The sequence below is a fragment of the Rhipicephalus microplus genome, chromosome 1 (genome assembly GCF_043290135.1).
Source record: "Rhipicephalus microplus isolate Deutch F79 chromosome 1, USDA_Rmic, whole genome shotgun sequence".
Lineage (NCBI taxonomy): Eukaryota > Metazoa > Arthropoda > Arachnida > Ixodida > Ixodidae > Rhipicephalus > Rhipicephalus microplus.
This window is the reverse complement of record NC_134700.1, coordinates 72474005-72498563: the sequence shown is the minus strand read 5'-3', so window position 1 is coordinate 72498563 and position 24559 is coordinate 72474005. Positions and strand designations below refer to the sequence as shown.

The following is a 24559-nucleotide window of genomic DNA, read 5'->3' as shown; positions in this document are numbered from 1 at the left end:
ACGATTTAAAAAACTTTGTTTTCATTTTAAAGTGGTGTGTTATGTGGCTAGGGCGTTCTGCCTATACTCCAAAAACCCCCTATAGTGTAATCTAAAAAGCAATGCAAAAAGAAACAAAAACCTCAAGGGGCATCTTATGCATTAGCCTAAGACAACTTGAAGGCGACAGCCATATTGTTGTTATTGTGATTGCAATTATATTGACCTTCCTGACTGGATTTTCCCATCGTCAGGGGCGTAGAAAGAAATATTTCTAATTTTTTTTGGGGGGGGGGGGGGGGGGGGCGCACGGGGCACCTTGAGTTTAAGGGGAAGAAACAGGCAGGCAAAGGGTCATTTTGCGCGGTATGTGCCAAAGCGAACGAAAATTTGGGGGAAGGGGGGACGTTCCCGATGTCCCCCCCTGGCTGCACTACTGGCTGTCACCATCATGTTTTGAGTATTGTCCAAATTAAGAACATCCTCCCGCGCATCATGTTTTGCTGCGTGAAAGCGCGCAAGCAGGGGCAACGAACGCGGCTAAAGCAGAGATAAAAGCGGCGACCTATCTCCTTTGCACAAAGGACGGATATGGTAACATCACCCGGTGTGTCAGGCCTGCCGTCGATTGGTACTCAAGCAGAAAGGAACACGCCACCCGTTGTCAAGGAGCAGAAAGGAACTAGGACCGCAAGGGGGGGGGGGGGGCATTGTTATTTGAACTTTGACTTTAAGGGTGTGGTCGCTGCATGGTGCGCTCTATTGCGGCTGGCACTAAAGACAGCTGGTATACTCTTCTACCTTGTACTCTCAATGCAAAGTGACTGGGTGAAAGTGCTTCGATTTCTGGAGTGGCCATATAGGGGTGTGCACTGAGCCTTGATAGCGAGGCGGCCACACCATAGTCACGCCATTTTGGAGGTCTATTCATAAATGCCGTTTGCCGTTTATAAAATCGTACTTGTCTAGAGCAGCGGAGTGCATGCTTGTTGACAGTGTTGTTGGCCGCAGCTTCTATTTCACGTTGGCTACAAGCTTATAGCACAAGGACTTAACATGCAGTATGACCATGTTTGGTATAATTACGGCGTCTCCCTTTAAACATTTCTGAAAAGAAAAAAAAAAGTATGGCGGCTGGAGCAGCCGGCTGGGCGCTCTAGACAAGTCTGATTCTATCTGTACGTGCGTCGGCGTGAAAGAGGTGTTCTGGGGATCTCGTCATCTAAGTCGCTGTACGGATATCGAACACTGCCCGTGCAGAAAGTTTTATGCGCGTGTGGCGAGTGCACGGACCTCCGAAATCGAAACCTTGCTGCCAGTGCACCTCGCAGATGACGTCAGGCCTTATTTTATGGTTTAGAAATACAATTTGTAGGTATCGAATTCATTGCTAAGAGCTTGTGTGACAGTAATAAATTGAATATTTTGGACCCGATATCGCGTAAGTCAAAAGAACGTGGGCTAAAGGGACAATGATCACTTCAGTTCCCGAAGCGGTTTTCCTGCTGTCAGTTATCCGAAACGCGATGTCGAGGTTGGTAGCACAGAAAGTTAATGAGCAGTCTCATTATGCTTCGAGATATATCACATGTTAGCGACTACATTCTTCCCCACCCCTGAAAAAAATAATCAGTGAATGCAATGTCGTAATGTTACATTTTTTTTAACCACACACTACTGACCATGGAAAGCGAAAAACATGTGTATAACAGGGCGCAGTCGTTTCACAGTGGGCCCTCTGACACCAGAACCGCAGGCGGTGGCCCCCCCTACTGAAAGCTGTGCGTATTAAAACCAAATTGCAGCTGCTCCGACCAGGACGCATGCTTTCATTTATGAGATAACATTAGAAAAAAACCATGCGAAAATGTGTTCAGACCCTAGCAATATCGAGTTCGAAAGAGCAGGGTCTTTTGGGGGCTTTCACCGCAACAGCAATTACAAACGCGAATGTGCTGCAGGAAGGCATTGCAAAAAAAGCTCTTTTCAATGAATATCCAGGAATAAAGTATATTAGAGAAAAAGTGTCAACGTATCTCATCCTTCACGTGTTCTTCTGAGGACGTGAAGCACAAAAAATTACATCGCGACGTCCAGAAGTAGACTATACAGGTATTCTGGTGGCAAGCGTGAAGCCATTAGTGAAAATCTATTCAGTTACGTGCTGCGCAACCCTTCATACGAACTATCAGCAGCGTTCCAGGAACCGACGACGGCTGCTGGTGAATCACTGCCACAGTTTAATGGTACCAATAGGACTAGGCGTCATGAGCACCTGCGGAGAGCACGTTTTGCCGTTAAGCGGACTTGCACAACAAAAGCTGCGTCGACACTAAACATTGCATCATAGATTATTTAGGACACACATGCGACCACTGTTTATTCAGCGGAATAATTCTAGGTGCGTGATTGTGACCTTGGTGGCCCCAAGAAAAGGTGCACATGTTTTGATGTGCTGGCGTAGATATCGCCGGTGATAGACGCTTCCAAATCCGACTTTGGCGAAGTGTAGCGCAATTTCCATTGATATTATCAGGATTGCAGAGTGAATTTGATTTGGTGCACTTTGGTGTCGTTGGTGCAGGAGTGTGATCACTGCCATACGTAATCAAGTCAAGAACGACCCTAGTTTTGTCCACAGCAGTTGTGGCAACGACAATCATGTTCACTGTAAAAAACAGTGCGTGCGCTGGCCGCACGCATATTTCTGAAGCTTTGAGTACGCAGTTCTCAGCCTTCATTCGACGGTTTCCATACTGAAGTTTGTATCACCTGTTGTGATTAGGAAATGTGTTGGGAACATTCGAATTTAGGCCCAATGTATTCTAGGCACTATACCAATAAACATGCTAAAATTTGGCAGGAAAATTTCACTAATTCATATTTGCCACGGTTTTGCATCACTGAGATTCTACTGTACGTTTAGACGAACGCCCCTTAAATTCATTTACAATAAAATGTGGTTGATTTGAAAAGCATGGAGCGGATTGAGCTGTTATTTTGTCAATGTGGCCAGATCATGCACAAAAATTTCAATTTCCGGGGATTTTCATGACAACCATACAAACGGAAGAAACCTCCCGGCCAATTCGGGAGACTTGGCTGGTATGCAAGTATGAGCGCAGAAACCTGAGCAATACAGTGAAATTTCGGTATATTGAACGTCAGGAGGCCACAGCTATTCATTCGTTAATGTGAAAGGTTGTTATAAGTGAAAGACCAAAAATTTACTATAAATAATCACTTTCCACGGACCAAAAAAAAGAGCTTACTTTTACAATGGTGGGTCCTTGAACTCGTTTTTCACGAGAAAACACAAATGCACAAGTAAACACCAAAAATACACGTTTAGTTAAAGAAGTCTGTGATTTTTTTTTTATGTGTGCAGCACGAACTTTGCAGCGCGGAGGCCTTCAGCTTGTCCACATTCCTGTGGTGTGATTCGGTCGCTTTGGCATTTTTCGCTAGAAACATTCATGCTTTCCACACAATATCCATCATATCTGCGGCCGTCATGATCTCGTGACGGTCTTCAGGTTGCGACGAGTTTGCACCTTCATGGTTCGTGGCATCGTCCACACTATTGTCGCTGCATTTATCTTGAATGGTTTGTAAGACGTCTTCTATCGCCAGCTCTGCTGATGTTATGGTTCCTTCATCGCACAACACATAATCGTCAAACGAGACTGAATCCATGGCCAACAGATCGGTCATCTCACTCCAAAGCTTGCCATAATTGCCTTTCTCCGCCTGGTCATCATTGCGTGGCTGCCCAGCGTCGTCTGGCTGCTTACTAGTGTGCATAAGCCCTGCATTCTGCCAGCAGTTCTGAACAGTTGTTAAAGTGACCCTCCACCATGCGCCGCTGAGCATTTGCGCTGCTTGTTGTACGTTAATGACAGCCGACTTCGGAAGTTGCAGGTTTATAAACGCTTGCAAAAGTGTGCCTTGACACTTCTAATCATTCCCTGATTGAGGGGTTGAAGCACAGATGTGCAGTTGAGCGATGAAACTCAAGACGCACATCAGTCAGCCGAACGTTGACGATGTGCGCCAAGCAGTTATCAACTATCATTAAAATGGTTTGTCCTTCCTTTTTCATCTTCTTGTCCACGGTCAGAGCCACTCCATAAAGAGCTTTCGAGTCATCCAGGCTCATTTGTTTGCCCTGTAAATCGCATGAAAGGGACACTACACTCGTTATGCAGTGCGTTTGTGCAAACATTCCAATGGCAAGAGGCTTAAGCTTCTCTGCACCAGTTGCGTTGCAACAATACCGAACACTAATGTGAACCTTAGATTTTTTATTGCCCTTGCACTCTTCCCCCTAAAGTGAATCATCTTGTCTGGCAGAAGTTGGTAGAAGCAGGCCGTCTCATCGGCATTGAATATATCGGCCACGCTGTATGACTATTCTTTCTCTAAACTTCTCTTCCCGCCACGTGAACACGGCTGCTTCATCTGCTGCCTTCTTCTCACTGGACACAGTTTGCCAGGTGATGGCATTTCGCTAATGAAAACGGTGAAGCCAACCGGAAGATGCTTCGAAGTCTGTTACATTCAAAATCGCAGCAAACTGTAGCGCCTTCTCCTGAATCAGCGGGTCCGACATGAGCACGTTCTGGGCTCTTACGTCTTTGAACCATGTGAGCACCGCAGAGTTTGTTGGCTGGAAGTCATCGAGCCACAGTCGATTCCTTGAGGGGCAAGTTGCGACTGATCCTGGCGCTTCATTATTTTGTCCTTATCTTTCAGGATCGTGGCGATTGTGGAACAGGCCACTCCAAGTTCTCTGACCACAACAGCCTGCTTTTTGCTTTCTAGTTCTTGAAGAATATCCACTTTCTTGCTTAGCAAAAACTGCTTCCGCTTCTTCATCGCAATCGGAGATGCACTCATTATAGTAGCACCACAATGTGAATGCCGACTTGCTTTGTGAACACGATGAGTAATCACTGAAAAGAGATGAACACGACTGACAAGGCCTCCTAGAGCACGCGTTGAAATGACAAAGATAAGAAAAACCCGAAGTGTCACGGATGTCATAGCATCTTCCGAACAAAAAAAAAAGCTAGAAATGCCAATTCCTCCCGTTTCACTTTGTGCTCCCTCGCTGTCTCAAGTTTTCCGCGCCCACATGCTTTCTGCTCTGCAACTCCCACTCTGCCTCACTGACCTTGCCCTCCCGTGTCGCCCTCGCCCCTCACCTCTGCGCTTGTATTGTAAAGGTGCAGCTAAAGTGAGCTAAAAGAGGGCAGTGGGCTTGCTGGGGTCGCCTGCTTGAAGCCGGATGTCACATGTGTGGTGGCGCCACCAGTGACTTCAATGTAGGGCCCTGCCTGACGAAGGCGATAATGCGCAACTGAAGCTATGGTTTTTGCACACTGTTATCATATATACTGCATGAAAATGCACATGAATTATGGCAGCATAGGCAGTAACGCGGATGTACCTGAGAAAACACAAAGACAACTGGTGCGAACTCTGTGCATTGGCTATTAGTGCCTAAAAATCACAGTAACTTTCGAGAACACTGTAGCGTGGTGTATACAGCTCTGCTGTTAGTTCGTTATGTCAGGCATGTTCAACGAAACACACCAAAGACCGTGAGTACTCATTCGAGTAAATCTGCAGCAAACAATTTTTTTTGAAACTCTGTCATCACTACTCGTGCAACGCATGTTTACACTGCATGCAGAAGTCAGTACATCCAAGGGATTATGCACTGCTTTCAGATGCACGTGAATCGCACTTATGTGTGGTAAGTAGTGAAGGCGAACTATTTGAGGCTTACGTAATGCGGCTATCAATGTAAACTTGATTCTGTAGAACAAATTTTGGGCGACAAATGTTATGTTTTAGTGTTCCTTTGTTATTAAATAAATTACTGGAGGCGAAAATAATCCTTGAGAAATGCAGTGCACGTGACATTAGGGAAGTGCTTTTATCGTGAAAATTGAGAAAATGGTGGTCCAGGCATTCATGGAACTCTCTATATATGTATATGTGTGTGTATATATATGTGTATATATATGTGCATATATATATATATATATATATATATATATATATATATATATATATATATATATATATATATATATGTGTATGTATGTGTATATATATGTGTCTGTATATGCATCTCCATATGTGTGTGTATATTTATGTGAATGTGTGTACACACAATTTCTATGCATAGCATTGTTGTCATATATATAGTATTCTGTATTCCGTCATATTTTGCATTGTACTTCGGAATTTGTGCCGAACTACTTACGCATATTAGTCTCTGTATATAGCATTACTGTACGTGCATCTTCCGACTTGTACTGCGCTAAACATCTCATGGCTTATGTTCGTTGCCTATATGTTCATGGCCTATGTTTCTTCACCCACGTCCACGTTGCTTGCCATGTATTAGGGAGGCTCGGGTTCTCCTCAAGTGACAAAACGTCACTTTTCTCCCGAGCCTGCCCTCATCCTTGGGATGAAATAAAATTGAATTGAATTGAAAAATCAAAATCAAATCAAATCAATCTTTGCATTTCATTAAAAAAATCACATCATATTCATACAGTGAATGATGATTAGTGGGGCGAAGCGTCCGCCTGTGTGTACGTACCTCCGCCCATGTACGCATCCAGCCGTGCATGCGTACGTCCGTCTGTCCATGTGTGCATCCATCCGTGCGTCTGTCTGTCTGCACACATGTGGCAGGCATTTCTGCCGAGTTGACGGCGCAGCCATCAATAGTATTGCCAATAGTATCACAACGTACCTGCTCCCCTTGAACGCTTCCCGATCGCTTTATCTTTCGAATAGGCCTTTCTCGTGGCGAATTCTTTGTATAAAACAACGCCAAGTTAAACAGCATGGTGGGCACGTCGTCCTCTCGCAGGCAAAGATTCCCACATAGTATAGGTACTTCCTTCCCTTCGATTACATGCACGTAGTGCCGTTGCACATACCTCGGCTCAAAATGAAGTTCACACATGGCAGATATGTCGTCCACAGCTTTATCCCCTCAATGCAAATTTTTTCCCATTGCTTCCTCAGGACTGCATCCTTCGGAACACCGAACAAAAACGGCTTTGTGCTGCTCTTCACGTGGACGTAACCTGTCTAACAGCCTGGCACAAAACAGTGGTTTAGCCGCCGCAGAGGCATTTAAAAAAACCACGTGAGACGGTTACTGCTTGCTAAATCACATCACTATTCGCTAAAAAACCCAGTAGTTTGACGATGCAAGGTGCGATGGGTACTCTGATGAATGAAAGTTTCACACACCGACCGCCGCTCCAAACACGTAGAAACTGGCCCAATGCCAACACTCACTACATCTAAGGCGGCGGTGGCACTGCGCCACGGAGGCACACCAAAACACATTTTTGACACTTTCGCGGTGTCATCACGATGCACGGCACCGGCTGGCGAGTGAGCCCTCTAGCTTACTTTACTGCAGCGTCGGCGTTTCAACAAACAAACAAAAAAGATGTCCTTTCGTTGTTTTTTTTTTCCGTGCACCATTGTGCATTTTCCGAAAAGCAAGGTGTCCATTCGCTGTGTCGTCTGCTTGCGTACCGCTCCGGTGGCCGCGACAGATTTCAGAACATGGGTTCGTAGCACTGAGCCGTTGTTAATATAATTCGGAACTAAATTAGCCCTCGTTATTCTGAAAAGTTCGGTATTCTGAAGTACGCAGTAGTGAAATAATTCTATATTGCAACTATCAGCAGTCGGTACAGGATTGTTTAAAAGTTTTTTAATCTGAAAAGTTTGTTAATGTGGTGTTCGTTCTACCAAGATTTCACTGTATTGGTGGGCGCTGTGGATGTGGCTGAACTTCAGCCGTTTTGGTTGACAAACAGACAGACCGACCAAAACTTTTGCATTGAAGTATTCCAAAAAAGACAATCGTCCTTAAAAAACAAATATCTTCATTTTTACTGCATAGCAATGAGACAGACATTGTCACAATCCATATAAACTCCAAATCGATAATATCAGCCTGTGCATCTTATGTTCTACGTGTGGGTAGGACGCGTAAGCGCTTGCGATGAACATTGCTGAAGTATAGATTAAACAAGCCAGCCATCCCTGTTGCATGAAGAGTATAAGTGAGAACATCGCCCTGCATACTAGGCCTGCTGTGGATGGCTTCTCAAGCAGCAAGGACAGGAAAGGCCCTGCCTGTCTTTCATTGGGCAAAGAAGTGTCGGAAGGAGGGGGGGCAGCAACTTGAACTTTGGCCACAAGAGCGATCGTTACAACAGCAACTTAAACTTCGACAATAAGGGCGAGATCGCTTGCGCTGAACCGTGCACTCTCTCAATATTAAGAAACAGGCATCAGCAAATGGTCCACTTACTTTGCGCTGAGATTACAGGGTCTGAAAACCACTGCACTCTAAAGCATGGCCATATTTCGTTACACTCCCAGCATTTCGAAGAGTTACGCGAGATCGGATTGAAGAGAGTTAGCTGATAGCCTTACTTCGTACAGCATTACAATTTGTTCTTACAGTATTTATTGCTTCGCCCTCGCGGCGAAACTGATTGTTTCGTGCAGCCACCAATGTCACGACAGCACGTCAGGTAATGATGATGACAGGAGCTCGCTTGGGCATGCCCTGTCATGAATGACGGCACATAAAGGCACAGAAGAGAGTGTGGGAGCAGTTTCGGCACTACAGTGTGCTTTGGTACAGGATGGCACAAGAAGTGGTTTGGTGCAGTGTAGCAAAGTTGGCACAGCAGTTCTACCACTGTTTAACATTGCCACTTAAACTGAACTTTCCCACCTTACTGTTCACTTATTTATAATGCGGGTCTGCTCTACTTTATTTTACCTTTTCTGTCTAATTCTTTTATAACACACTGTGAGGTCCACAATATTGCCAAAAAAGTTCGCAGCTGAGTAAATCTTACTGCGAATGAACCATAAGGCCATATAAAGTGGTAACCTGGTTATAAGACTCTCTTGACATCGTGAGAAAATGTGTAAAATATTAGCAAACCTTTAGGAGCACATGATTAAGTCAGAAACAAAGAAGTTCTGACTTCTCAAAATTACACCAGTGTTGTTTTCCACAACTACAAATCGCAGCAACACTCTCATCACGAAGAGCTCATGTTCAAGTACCACAAGGCGTGGTATGCCAGTTTAATTAACCACCTCTGAAACCTCATTCCAAATCCTCACTTCACTCTAGGAAAGCCCATCCTTTGCAGTGATAACGCCCCAACCAACTGCAATGGCTCGTCAATGAGGCCTTGGCAAAAGACGGGGAACACTTCCACTGGTGAACTTTTCTGGCCAAATAAACTGCCATAGACTTCAGGTGTACGAATAGCGAAATTCTGAGTGCAAAGCTAATTTGAATAATGAATCTCTAGTGTAAAGCTAATCAAAGAATTTTAGAATATTTCTCAGATTTTTCTAATGCTTCAAAGTGGAATTACAGAAAAAAGTTGCACAGGTTTGCAAAGCACCTTATAAGTTATATTCCTAAGAAATTAGAGCTTATTGATTTACACTGTCTCTTATCTGGAGTGCACTTTATAAATACACAATGTAAAAGAAATAAGTAATCAAAAAGGGGCTGTTCACTGCAAAGAAAGTTTGTAACCGAGTGAACATATTACAACATTATTAACAAGCTTAATTTTCTTACAGTTACCCAACTAAACAACATTAAAATTGCCTTATGTCTCTGCAAGAAAGTCAGAAGCACTGTGCAATGGTGCAACCTGGCGCTGTCTCGCTGGGCTCATCAAAAAGAATGTACCTTAAAAGGGTGCTGACACAAAACACTTAGCCTCACAATTTGCAATGTGCTGCTGGGGGCCTGTTAGTCCTAACATGACACACAGTTTGATGCAGCACACAACAGATAATTAATTACATGCTTCTCATTACCAACCTGTTTTAAATACAGAGAGCTCCGAAAATGACAAGCCACCAATTACGTCAGCACACATGGCTATGATGCACTTCCGCACGGTCCGCACCAAGAAAGCAATAAAAACAGAAAAAAGGACAGCAGTGTTGCCAAAACACAAAACTTTCAACATGTGGGTCGTAGCCATGGACTTGCGAGCAGCCGCCGAGACGTACGAACTGCCAGAACAAACGCGGCAAAAAAAAAAAGGTGGTTATAACATCATCATTTCACCGACCACAGCGTGGCAACTTGAGGAAAGTAAAGGGGTCACTACAAAGTGACTTTTGATGGTGTCAATATTTTTAGAATTCATGTGAAAAGCCTTCTAAGCTATATTGCTGTTGATATTTTATGTATTATATATGCATGTTCACGGGAATCAATCCCGCATGCTATCTCTGCTGTGAACTTTTGTGTCAGCACCCCTTTAAGGTTTCTTTCTTCAGCTAGGTCCTCCTTTAGGAAGCAATTGTACAAAATGCCAATGTTTAGTTTGTTTTAAGGCCTATGATCAGGCGCATCTGCCTCGTTGCTCTAGCACACATTGCCATTGGTTCTTTCGTTGCTCCGGAACAGTTTTGCCTGCTGCTTGTGCATCATGAGGTCACAGCTATCTACAATACTTGGTGACGAATGCACACTCGTTCTGTGTGGACGGCTCAATAATAATTTAGAGTATAATTACGCTTCAATTTGGCACCTACAAGCGCAACTTCAATGATCACATTACAATAACGTGGCCTGCTCGTCCCAAGTGGTGAAAAGTTTCACTTTTCGCCACTTTGGAACTAGTGAGAAAAACCGTCACAGAATGACTCCTCCCCTCTGCTCTAACCGAGCTGGCACGGCTGCGATACTGAGCGCAAGCTGTCGCTCCTACCCAAGCCTGAGGTCACCCGCCTGGCCGTACTTAAGCTCGTCACTATCAGCAATAAAGTTGTTGTTCGACCCATGCCATCGGCTTGTACACATGGTGGCAGTCGAAAACAGTCAGCATGACGACACCGCCTACATTGCCGACACTGCCTGCATTGCCGAAAACGCTCCTGCTGCCTCCGAGGCCCCTCGACACATCGCGAGACGCTTGGCTTGGGTGGAAGACCTGAAAAAGTGAGTTTGAACTGTTTTCCACAACAACTCAGCTGAACAAGCAACCAAAAAAAGTTCAGGCGGCGACGCTTTTAGTGACCATAGGGGAGGAGGCTAGAAAAGTGTTTGCTTTGTTCAAGTTTGAGCCAGGAGAAGAAACAACCAATGTAAATTTTATAATTTAAAAAATTTGATGATTTCTACCAGCCTGCGAAGAACCTCGCTTACCACAAGTTTTGCCTCGGCTCCCGAGACCAAAAAGAGGACGAAAGTTTCAATGACTGGCTTGTCGAATTGCGAACCCTAGTCCAACGCTGCGATTTTGGAGACTCAGAAGAGAGCATGCTTCGTAGCCGCATCATACTCGGTATCCGGGACAAGGGGCTGCAAAAGAAGTTAATTTCTGAAAACCCTTCTTACCAAAGAGTAGTCGAAATCTGTCGCATCCAAGAGCAAGGCGAGGAGCAGTTTCGACAAATACGTGGCACCACTGAAGGCGCTGAAACTGCCGCCGTAAATGCATTGGCGAGAATGACAAAGCCATGTAACAAATGTGGCTACAAAGTTCACCACGGCAGTCGCTGCCCAGCAACAGGAAAAGCGTGCAAGAAATGTGGAGGATTGAATCATTTCGCCTAAACATGCTCGCAGTCATCCTTCTTGCACAGCGAAGATCACATTTTTTTCTAGACGCTTTAACTGTGGACGCACTCGCTAGCGACCAGTGGACAGCGACAGTTTCCACTGAAGGTCGTCCGATGGTCTGCAAACTTTATACTGGGGCAAACTGTTGTGTGATTTCGAAGGAAGATGTTTTGTCGCTTCCGAGAAAGACTCGTGAAGCCTGCCGAGCCACGTTAACGAGTTTTTTCGGCCACAAAACAACTGCGCAGTTTAAAGTAAAGTTCTCGCTATCCGTGAACGATAAACAGCACCATGAAACCTTCTTCGTCAATGAGCCAAACGTGCCGGCGACCCTCAGCGGAGCAGCGGCAGAAAGTCTTGGCTTGATTTATCGCGTCCATAGCGTCAAGACACAGCAACTCTACCCGACGGCGCAGCCCTTCGTCGATGTTTTCACAGGATTGGGACAGCTGAAGAAATTTGAGTACGAAATGAAGCTTGAACCCGGCGTTGTCGGTGTTGTTGTGCCAGCCAGAAGGGTTACGGTCGCCATTGAAGAAAAGTAAAGGCCGAACTTCAATGCATGGAGGAGCACAACGTCATAACCAAGGTAACCGAACCAATAGAATAGTCAAGCTATATGGTAGCCGTAGTTAAAGGTGATAAAGTAAGAATTTGTCTCGACCCAATGGCGCTCAACAAGGTTATTCTGTACGAACACTACCCTATTCCAGTTCTAGAGGAGGTCGCGCAACGACTAGCTGGAGCTATATATTTTTCTACCTTGGACGCAGCATCTGGGTTCTGGCAGATAAAACTTTCTGACAGCAGCTCCAGATTGTGCACAATGAGCACGCCCTCGGGCGCTATCCGTTTTTCCACATGCCTTTTGGAATTGCTTTCGCCCCGGAAATATTTCAAGCAGCCATACACCGCCTCTTGGAGGGCCTGTCTGGATTAGTGGTTGTAATGGACGACATATTAGTCTGGGGCACAATGAAGGAAGAGCATGACAACAACTTGACCGGGGTGCTCGCATGCTGCCATGAGCATAACCTCCGTCTGAACTCGCAGAAATGTGTCTTATTGCAGGAGCAAGTTCGCTACTTGGGACACGTTTTCACCACGCAAGGACTGAGTCTGGGACCCGATCGCGTCCAAGCCATTTTGGACACGCCAGTGCCGAGTAACAGTAAGTAAATGAAAATATTCCTCGGAACGATGAATTATGTGCAGTGCTTCATTCCTCGAATGACTGTACTCACCGCACCACTTAAAACATTGCTGCGCAAAGATATTGCCAGGGTCTGGACAGAAGTGTCTCTCATAATCATATAGTGGTTTTGGGAGGTTAAACCTCACATATCAATCAATCAAGGGTCTGGACAGAAAAAGAGCAATGCAGCTTCAATGAGCTGCGCCAAGCTTTAGTAACAGCGCCAGTGCTTGCCTACTTCGATCCGAAAAAGCCAGTCACCCTCTCTGTTGACCCCAGCCACATGGGCGTTGGCGCCGTTCTTATACAAGACGTTCGCCCTATCGCTTTCTCGTCTAGATCGCTCAGCGATGCTCACATGCGGTACGCGCTGATTGAAAAGGAAGCTCTGGCGATTGCGCATGGCTGCGAAAAATTTCACGACTATATTTTCGGCCAATCTGAGGTTACGGTGGAAACCGACCATCGTCCGTTGGCGCCAATTTTAGTACGCCACTTCACCAATGCCCACTTAGACTGCAATGAATGTGACTGACATTGCAGCGATACGCCATCAATCTAATGTACAAACCAGGAAAAGAGCTGTTTTTGGCTGGTGCGCTCTCTCGTTTTCCAAGCAAGGCGTTATTGACGGAAAAACCGAGTGTTTCAATGTTAACGTCATTGCCCTTGTTCTAACTTCTGAGCATCGCCTCGAGGAACTACGTGTGGCAACTGCCAATGATCCAGCTCTGTCAACCGTTCGATCCTATGCAGAGACTGACTGGCCAGAAAACAAAGAGGACGTCCCAGCATGTGCCAGGCCATTTTGGGCATATGGGGAAGAAATGCATGCACAAGATGGCCTTATCGGTAGGTAACCGTACCAAGGTCTAAGAGAGCTGAAATCCTTCGGCTTCTTCATCTGGCCCACTCGGGGACACAAAAGATGAAAATTCGGGCTAGGAGTGTCATGTTTTGGCCATCCATGTTGAGTGATACTAACCAGGTTGCAGCATCATGTAAAGATTGCCAGGCTCAGCAAAAGCAAAACACTAAGATGCCTCTACTGTCTCATGATGTCCCCAGTCTGCCATGGGAAATGGTTGGCATGGACTTATTCCATCACGGTGGTAAACAGTTTGCCTTAATTGCAGACTTCTACTTCTTTTATTTTGAAATAAAGAAGTATCGATACACAACAGCCTGGCACTTGAAGAAGTGGTGTGCAAAAGTTTCCCCGGTCCACGGCTTACCAGTGAAGCTCTGTAGTGACAACGGCCCCCTTTTAGTAGCCAAGAGTTCCGTGAATTTCTGCATGAACTAGAGTCACCCACATGACGTCAAGCCCTTATCACCCTCGCGCAAATGGCATGGCCGAAAGGGTAGTTCAAGAAGCGAAAACGCTGCTGAAGAAGTGTTCGTTTAACAGCCCAAACTTCCATTTAGTTCTGCTTGAGTTGCGCAATACTCCACGTGATGCTATTCTGAAGTCACCTGAGCAGAGGCTGATGGGTCAACAGACAAGAACACTGCTCCCGGTTCCCTCCTGCTACCTGAAGCTGTCACCATTGCCCAGCAGGAAGGTGCACTCCCGTCTAAAAGAGATTCTCCACAAGCAGAAGGTCTACTACAATCGAAGTGCTCGGGACCTGCGTGCCCTCTCACCCGGTCAGAGGGCCTCGTTGTACATGCACACAGGGACGTGGTCACCGGTCGTTGTGCTGGGATCAGCGGGAGCTTCAGGCTCCGTACTGGTAAAAACAGAAGATGGCCGAGAAATGCGACGCACATGAGAACATCTCCGGGAGGTTCCAGAGCTACCATGCCCCGACACTACCACAACACTTTCCTCAGGCTTGCCAAGCTCGGGTCCCGTTCCAGAGCCCCCACTACCACGGAGAAGCACTTGGGAACGTCATGAGCCTCGTCGGTACCCCATGCCAGAGCGACCAATATTTCTCCAAGGAAAGGAAGATGTAACCGAGTTGGCACGGCCGCGATAGCGAGCACAAGCTGTCGCTCCTACGTAAGCGTGATGTCACTCGCCTGGCCTACTTAAACTCATCACTATCGGCAATAAAGTTGTTGTTCGACCCATGCCACCGACTCATACACACCTGCGATCGAACTTGACATACTTTGAAACATCAGGAATTGCACCTATGCACACTGTGATTGAGCTTACTTCTCCGAGTCCTGGTGAGGCCTAATTCTGCTCACGGTGCTGCCACATGAGACGAATTCATACCAATTCGAACAAAGTAAGCAGCTATGTTGGTTAACATGTTGCCTTACGAACACATTGTGGGCTCCTTGCTAATTCCCAAAAGGAAGAATTATTGACTAGTTGGCACTGCACCATTGTACAAGCTGTAAGCATTCTAGGATAGTTAAAAGCGGCTAATGTTTAAGCTTGTACGAATAATGAATTTCAAGTGCCAAGCGAATTCTAAGTGAAGAGTGACTTTGGTTGAATAACATGGTATCGAATTCAAATAGTATATATCACATATTATAAAAACAAATTGGCATATTTGTCATGATTCAACTAACCTGCACAATATTTTTTTTTAAGTGAAACAAGGCCTGTGCAAAAGTCCTTTCTTTTTTTTTGGATCAGAGGAAATGAAAACAACATTGAATAGTAGCAGGATTTGAATTTTGGTAGAAGTGACAACTAGGGGTGCGCGAATATTCAAAAGTTTTGAGTATTCGTCCAATACTGCATTTGTAATATTTGTATTCGACTCGATAACCCCATATTCAAAAATTTTAAATATCTGAACAACCTCAAATATTCGGTGTTCACGAATAGTCGTTCGCACATGTCACTGCGAAGAACTTGCGATTTTGCGATAAGAGCCTCAGTAGATCATGCAGTGATTACTATGACTACGGCGCAAATGCAGTGATGCCTGCATGGAAATTCACGGGAGCGTGATGATGGCTACCGAAGAATGCGGCGGCACGTCCTCGCGACAAACCTAGCAACGATAAACATCTCAATCAATCTAAGTACTGCCTGCAGAGCAGTACATGTGTTTTAGCAGTTTAGCTCTGTTACAGTTCATATAAGTTGCGCCTTTGTGCGCCGAACCGCAAGCGCACATCGCTCATGTAAACGAAGGCGACTCGCCGCCACGGCATTGGCTCGACAAAATTGTCTTCACACATTTGCTCGGTCCTGTTCTGAGCGAGCACGAAAAAAAAGAATATCTCTACACAAGGGCAAATGCACGCGCATACGTTATAGCGCACGGTGCTGATGGAGTGAGCTTAGTAGGCGATGCACTGCACGCAACTAGCTAGGGGCGCGCTCAGCTTGATGTACGATGGTAATGCGTTTCATGTATAGCCAAGCCAGTTTCCGCTAATGAATCGACGTACAAACGTACATGCACATGTCGAAGCCTGACGAGTCGTCTGTCAGCTATGCCGCTACTTCAGTATGTATACTCTCTTCATAGTTCCGGAATGATTCCATGGTAGTGGATATGGTCATGTGAATAAGCTGACGTGTTTTTTTGCACAATGGCAAACATGTAAAGGGCCATGTACTTCCTGTAATATTACAATGGCGTCATCACATATCTGTTGCTAACGGTAGCACATGTGAGGTGACGGACGGATTATTGTGTAGTTCCACTGGGTTCCCGACAGTGGCTTTAAAAATCCGTTGTACGCACATCGCGATTGCGCGGCAACATCTCTTGCAATCGACCCCTTGTTACACCATTGCTGCAATGTCACTCGTTTGTCAACTTCAGTTTACTGCCGTCAGCAGCCAGTGCACCCAAGGGGGTCGCGATGCGGCAAAATAGTGCCCTCGCTGCCGGGAGTTGTGGCTCCATTAACAAAAAGGCGTATTCAAAGTCCCTTTCCATCACACATCAGTAATAATCTACTTTGCGCGCTTACCTCGCTTTATCTCTGCGCTCTTGGTATATCTTCGTCACGATCGTGCTGCTATCAGCGCAACACATCATTCTTGATCGGAAAATGGCGAGCGCGCAGCCCTCGACAAAGGAAACGAAAGCAAGAGAGATAACAAGTACTGCTGTGTACTTGAAAAACGCCCCAAGTAGTCCTATTTCCTTTAGTGGCTTGACGGGTGAGAACAGGGGAGAAAATTAAAAACAAAACAATAAAATCGGGGTCTTTCGAGCCAAGACTGATAGTGTGGGAACCCGGATGAACCATGACCACCTGTAGGCTGTTTTAGTAAATGCTTAGACTTAAGTACACAGGCGTTAACTGTTACACAATCAAACAGTGGCCTCATGCTAACTAGCCACCATGGCAGGTACAAAAGCTTTTCTTTTTTTGTATTAAAAAAAAGATACAAAAGTTTTTTTTGACATGTGGATTAAACCCAAGACATCACAGTCACAAGCTCAACACTTACAGCCTTATGCTTTCTGGAGAGTGCAGATGGTGACATTTTTTTCATTTTTGTGCATAATAACCGACTATAACAATTGTACTGTTTCTAACATAACTATATGATTAGGTAAAAGATTACTGGTGAAAGAAAATTGCACCTCTTCATTATTAAATATTCAATTCATATTTGAAGCTATTTATTTGTATTAAAAAATTTTGATAATTGCACAACCCTAGTGAGAACCTATAAAATATGTTAGGTCTTAAAATTTTTTATGCTTATAGCATACAGGCAAGTATAACAAGCTTTTCAACTAAAAAAGTATAAAACGATGTGAGGATAATGTCCTCATTTAACCTTAAGGCTCATTTACACCAAAGGCGACGCGACATAGCAAGCAAGTGGGCTACTCGAAGAAGTGAGTGCATGCACCTCTTCAGACCACACACCATCCTTTGGCTGACCGCGCGGCTGAGGAGACGGGTACCTCACGCTTTTACGCATGTGTCACTATGACGGCAATGCTTTCCTAAAGGTACATCAGTGCCACTACCGCGCCTCCGCCATGTGGCATTCTGATTGGCTGCGAAAAGCGGCAAGCTTCGGCAGTCAGCAAAAAATTGCTCCGGGAATGATCGCGCTTGTCGCCTCGTTTTCGGCCCGCTTTCACTGCCTGAAAAGGAGATTTTTCCCGCTTTGCCGCCTTGCCACTTCTGCCGCCCCGCCTTTGGTATAAATGAGCCTTTAAAGTGGGGCTTCGCAGCGGTGCGCATTTCTCAAAAATATATGTTTTCACGGCTTAGCACCCTTTACTGCAGCAAATCAACCTTTACAGGAGGTTACATGTGCACTAATATGCATTTAGATGAGTGCTTTCACGGCTTAAACGTCTCCACTGCAGTGAAACCACATTTACAGTTGGTTACAAGCAGAACGATATTTCGACGAAAGTTCATTTCGACGAAAGTTTTTCTAAATTAAATTCAAATCCAAGCGAAGTCGAATACAGTAATACTCGTTGAAATATTCAAAACAATATTTGCACAAGCCTGCTAATATTACAGGCACAATTGTGAAATTTGTTACAGCACGGCTGAGGCATAGTATGCCGAGAATAGACGCCAGGCTAGCAATTGAGAAAACAATGTGCTGAGGGCCCGGTTATGCTAGGGTGTTCTACTCTTGAAGGCAAAACTCAAGGGTCCTCCAAGTTTACGCACTTTGTAGTAGTTATGGAGTTCTCACCAATAACTTTAAATTTATGGATTTTTTTTGGCATTTGGGCTGCCAAACTGGAAGCGCAGCCCTTGTAAGAGTCTGCACGATAGATCCTGAAGAGAACAAGCATTTACGAACCTAAAGCAAAGCTTTGGCAGGTCATTCCACGCTCACGCAGATACTGACGTGAATTGAAAAGCCTCGTTCTCTAGCTTACCCACTTGGAAGGTCCTTTCGTGGTTCGTCATTCTTGAAGACAAGCTCAACGTCCAGATGGGCCAGAGCACGATGTAGAATGAGTGCTACCTCAGCAGTGGGGAGCTTCTTGAGCATAAAGATGCGGCATCGTGAGAGCAAAGCCGAGTTGAGGGAGAAGGACGGGTTCTCTGTGGTAGCTCCCACCAGGACTATCGTGCCAGACTCCACAGCTGGCAGAAAGACGTCCTGCAAAAGCTATCTGATCAGACTGAGAAAAAACATTCACACGTTCCATGTAAGATCATGCAAAGCAGTTGAATATAATAGACATACCATAAAAAAAAAAGAGATGTACAAAGAAGTACATATCCAACCTCAAGAATGTAGTTGCTGAGAATGGACCAATTGCAACATTTTTATAAAAGACATAAGTTAACGAGATCAAAAAAGGCCATTGAGCAGCCAAGTTTGAAGTGAAAGGCAAGCTTACAACTGTTGAGAATGGATTGTGAGATTCTTATTTTAATTTGCCTTCTCCTGATTCTAGCCCAAGTAATCGAGGAATCACATTCCTGAGAAGAAGAGACCAATACAACGGTAAATGGACAGATGGTTATAGAGATGGTAGAACTCGTTCATGATACACATTTCGAGTGTTCACTCCGACTGCAGTGATTGTTGATGTAACTGCGGAGCATCCCAGCAGTTGATGCAAGTTATACATCACATGCTGCCATACTCTCTATGGTACCAATCTTAAAACCTTAATGTCCATGCCAATGTCACTAACAAGTTTCTTTGCAGACATACCACAACCACGTCAGAGTTTCCTGATATAATATTTTGTGCTTTATTATTGCTGTTGGAGTTTGTCCACCACTGGAAGACAGCCCAAATTGCGCCAGTTTGTAAGAAAGACCAACTGGCATTAAAAAATTAGTCCCATTTCAGTAATGCAGCCATGCTGCTAACTCATTGAAGATATAACAGCGAACGGCATCCCATCCACCACAGCAAACAGCTGCTGCTAACAGGAGAGCACATTCATTGAAGGGGCTATATATATAGCTTATTAGTACAGTGGTCTTTGTCTACTAAAATGGACTTGGTCATCATTGATTTTAGTGTGTTGTTCTCTTCACCCGTCCATTCAATCTGATAAAAACATGATAACATGTTCAGAATAGCACACTCCTCTGAGAAGTGCACCGAGGGCAGATGCCATTATTGTTGGCATTGCATTCGCCACTTGTAGGCACTTACCCAAAAATTTTTTTCACCAAAAATTTTTCTTTTCCTTCTGTTGTCAGACTTTTTATTTCCTTGTCTTTTTTTTCTTTCTTTGTCTCTCCCTGTATTCATTACCTTGCCCATGCGAGTTAGTATTGCATCCCATACCAGACATATCGGCATAGCCGATTGTCTGGCATGCGAGGGAAGGAGAAGATAAAAAGAACGAATAGAGTGCAGGCCCTACCATTTTTGTTTATTGGCAGTTTTATCTCTAAACTAATTTATCAGATTGGCTTTATTTCATTTTAGTTTCATTTAAATATCCTGCCACCCGGTTCTTGGCTCATCCCCCTCTGTGGGTGAGCGCCATCTATCTGAGGTCATCAGCATCAAGCATCAGCACACAACTATGCCGTTTCACACTATAGAAAGGTACAGGCCATTCGTGATGATAATAGTACCGCAAGCACATTAAGGTATAAGGAAAAAATTAACAGCTTCAGTGTAACGTCAGAACACTTTTGTGACAAACCTGTTGAAGCTTGTTGAAACGGTGAATCTCATCAATAAACAGCACGGTCTTCTTCTTGAACATCTTCTGGTCATTTCTGGCTCTCTCTAAGACATCCTTGACATCCTTCACGCCTGCCGTAGTTGCGGACAAGGTTGCGAACCTTGCATCTGATGACTGCTTGCACTTGTTCGCAATTATATGGGCCAATGTTGTCTGTAAAGCAAATCAATGCTGGTCAGACATAAATGTTTAACACCAAAAGCAATGCAAGAAACAGTGCAAATAAAGCTAGTATAACTTGTAGTACTTCAATTGTTAATTGAAAAATCTCTCACTCAGAACACTGCCAGAAAGGCTGAAAATATTATGAAAAAAAAAAACTGCAGCGTACAGAGCTTGAAGAACTACTCGAGTATACACGCCAGCTTTTTGTTGGCAAGTGTCCTGACTTCGCTTGTGATGTTCCGTACTACGCCGAATAATTCCGCATCAGAGACATGTACATTCCATATTTCGGAAAATTTTCCCTGCAAACGTTGACGAAATTCTCAGCATACTTCCCTGGGCAACAGTACTATTTTTCACGCCCATTCACGCACAGACATACTTTACTTACAAGTGTCTGGCGTACTGGCAATATTTCAAATCATGAATAGCGCCTCTGCAACCGCACAATGAAAGCATGACTTTATCAATTCATATACTGTTAGTACACTGCACATTGTGGGTTTCAAGTGTAAAAGCAATAGTGAACTAAAAATCGCTCCATGTAAATATCAGAAACAAATTTCAAAGGCTATGCTTGTGTGGTGCATGCGGCAGAACCGATTACAGCAGATGAAGGCACACTGTGACCACTATTTATTGGTCATGAGGAGAATTTAACCATTCCTGAAATTCCCTGCAATGTCACGAAAATTCCCCTTTTCTCTTTTGCTCAAAGTGACAGGCGAAAATTCCCCGAAAAAAGAGAATTTCCCTGCACGGAACATCACTGGACTTCGCAGCAAAGCACATGTTCACACCACATGCAGCAAGATACTTTTCCCATCCTGGATAAAAAGTAAACATAACTCACTAGCATGTCAGCGATATATGGACACCTACAAAAAGCAGTTTTCCTAATAAAGAGTCTCTCCCTCTCAGGTCTCACTCAAGAGGCTTCAAGCTGGGTATGAAAATGGGAGGTAAAGTATTTCTTTAATTTCTTTTCCTCTGGGATTTATATGAGCTCACTCTTTGTTCCTCTGCCTGATGTGGGCACAATGGTAAACATGATGCCCACCAGGCAAGTCACGTGGGTATTTTTAGCCAAGGGCTTCCAGCAAACAACGGGGCTGAAACAGAATACATGTATTTTGGAGCAGTCCTGGGGAGCAGGCAAAAGTGCGTTTCAGAGCAAGCAGGCTTCGAGTAGCCAGAAAGGTGTTTCTGAAGCAGGCAGAAGGGCCTTTCCGAGCAATTTTAGAGCAGTCAGAACATTCAGAGCAAATGTGGCTCCGCTACACAGCACTTGCAAAAAGCAACATTTGTCCAAAGATGCAGTTCTCAAACAGTTGGCTAAATTGTGCAATAGCCTTATCATTGCTATGGGAATTATAAGGACATTCTCGACAAGTTTTTAGGCGTAGATGTCATAAGTCTTTTACAGAGGCTTGCCATCGAAGCAGAAGTGAAGTGCTCCGCTTATCTTGAAAAAGCATGAAAAGAAGTGAGGGATGGGGGAGGGTGTCTCTTGAGCAGCATTTATGAAATTTTCTTCTAAGAGCGTGGTCACGATTGGCAGACATAAGCGGGCAGCTCGCATACACTTCTACGTACTACACTCTGCGAAAAGTGTTGCTCTCCTTGAAGCGACCATATTAACTTACACCAGCGTTACAGTTACGTTAGATTATATTCAAAAGAGTTAACTTCCGGCCTGACTTCATACATCATAATTTGTTGCTATCCCCTTCATTGCTATGCCCTTGCGGTGCAAATGTAAATTTTTTTAGCTATGTACAGCCACCAATTTTGTTTAACCTGCACATGCGAGCATCAAATGCCAAGTCGATAAGTGCATATAATGGAGCACAGCAGCCAAATGAACAAGATTACGCTCATGCACTCGGTGACCAGTCCTGCACACTTGTCTTTGCCCGACTGTCCCGGAGATCGAACATCAATCTAACTTCTTTTGAGCACTGTTACCGTAATCCTTTTTTTCCGTTTCCCAAACAGTGCCATCAGATTATACATTAAAAAAAGCTTCACCGCAAGGGCAAAGCAATGAATGTGATAGAAACAAATTGTAAGGCTGGCAGTCAAGCTTTTCAGATCCGATAACACATAACTATACTAGTGTAAACACTGATGTAAAAAATATGGCCGCTCCAGGAAGAGATGCTGCTTTCGAAGTCTCTTTACATTGAGGGTGCAGCACATAAGGTTCACGAGCAATTCGCGCTGACGCCTGCCGTGGTAGCACGCGCACATAGCGATCATGACGGCGCCACGAGAATCAACGTTCACAGCTGCTGCTGGAGCGTTCACAGCCTTGAAAAAGCCTGAACTATAACCAATTCGATAAAACCAAAAAGTATATGTTTTAGCCAGCCATGTTTACAAGCAAGGAGCTGTCACATCTTAGGACTAAGCTCGGGTGCTGCGGCGCAGTACGGCACAGACAAACGAGTTTTGCACAACATGGGTGAACTGGCGCTGAATGACGCAGGCAAACAATTAGGCACACAATGGCGCAAATGGCACAGCTGTTCCATCCAACTCCCTGAAATAACGTTCATCTACGTCCATGAAGCATGATATGCAGCTTAATGGACATACAGAACACAAGGTGTGTTTATTGCGAGTTGTGCCGCTACTAATTTTCTTGCTCTCCTCCATTGAAACACAAGTTGAGTACTATTCTTCTCATTATTACGAAACAGTTTCGTCATGTAGTTTTAATATGTCGGAGCTAACACGGGAAAGATCCAGCCCTGACAGCATTCAGTTTTCGAACCGATTTTATTTATTATCGCGCTGCACCCGCTGCGCGGCCGAAATGCCAACTTCTTCTTCCTTGACGAGCGGTGCATTGAGACGCTACAGGGCTCCCCCCCGTAGAGCGAGAGCCGCAAAAATCACCAGAGGAGTCACCCAGTGGACATGCTTGGATGTTGGCATCCAAATTTTAGATTGAAACCCCGCAGCCGCGAGAGCGGCGATATACGCAGGTTTCAGTCGATCAGCAGCCACGTCTTCACGGCCATTGATGCCCAGCGCGAACGTCTTAGGTGTACGATGGAGTACGCGGAATGGGCCATCATAGGCTGGTGTTAGTGGTGGCCGTATTTGGTCACGCCGAACGAAGACGCGACTGCAGTCATGCAGATCCTGACTGACGAAGACAGACCGGGGGTGTCGGTCAGCAGGAATCACAGGAGCAAGGTCCCGAAACATGGTGCGCAGCTCTCGAATGTACGTGGAGGCATCGTGAGTGGAAGGTGGCGATGATGGCTCGAAGAATTCTCCTGGAAGACGCAGGGAAACGCCATAGACTAGTTCGGCTGATGAGCAGCCGAGATCCACTTTCAATGATGATTGGATGCCCAGAAGTACGAAGGGGAGGTGGTCGAGCCAACGTTCCCTTGGCTGGTGAGCAGTGAAGGCAGCTTTCAGTTGTCGATGAAGCCGTTCGACCATGCCATTGGCGGAAGGATGGTAGGCAGTTGTCTGGATGTGTCGAATGCCCAGGATATTGGTAAGTGCGGTGAAAAGGGCCGATTGAAACTGACGACCGCGATCAGTGGTGACGACAGAAGGGCATCCAAAGAGCGACACCCAGGCGTTTGTGAAAGCCTTGGCAACTGTTGGTGCTGTAATGTCGGAAATGGGAAACGCTTCCGGCCATCTGGTGAAGCGATCCACACATGTCAGCAGGTAACAGGCTCCTTGCGATAACGGAAGAGGACCGACGATGTCAAGATGGACGAGAGAAAACCTTGCGTCTGGGGGCCCAAACCGGGATGTTGCCGTGACAGTGTGACGGTGAACTTTAACGCGCTGGCACTCAAGGCAGGTTCGCGCCCAGCGTCAGACATCAGCATTGATGCTTGGCCAAAGGAAACGAGATGTGACTAGCTTCTGTGTCGCACGAATACCAGGATGGCTCGTGCTGTGCAATTGATCAAAAAT

At 45.2% G+C, this 24559-nt stretch overlaps 1 protein-coding gene across 7 annotated transcripts in view; it reads right to left on the bottom strand.

Moving 5' to 3' along the window:
- The window catches only part of LOC119178713 (ATPase WRNIP1-like), a 208895-nt gene that overhangs the window by 170210 nt on the left and 14126 nt on the right, over positions 1–24559 (bottom strand). For all 7 annotated transcript variants that reach the window (XM_075877220.1, XM_075877276.1, XM_075877363.1 and 4 more), the window contains 2 exons: positions 20399–20593; positions 18653–18879 (listed from right to left, as the gene is read on the bottom strand). In XM_075877220.1, the coding sequence (XP_075733335.1) occupies positions 18653–18879; positions 20399–20593 (422 nt within the window). The remainder of the gene's footprint in view (positions 1–18652; positions 18880–20398; positions 20594–24559) is intronic.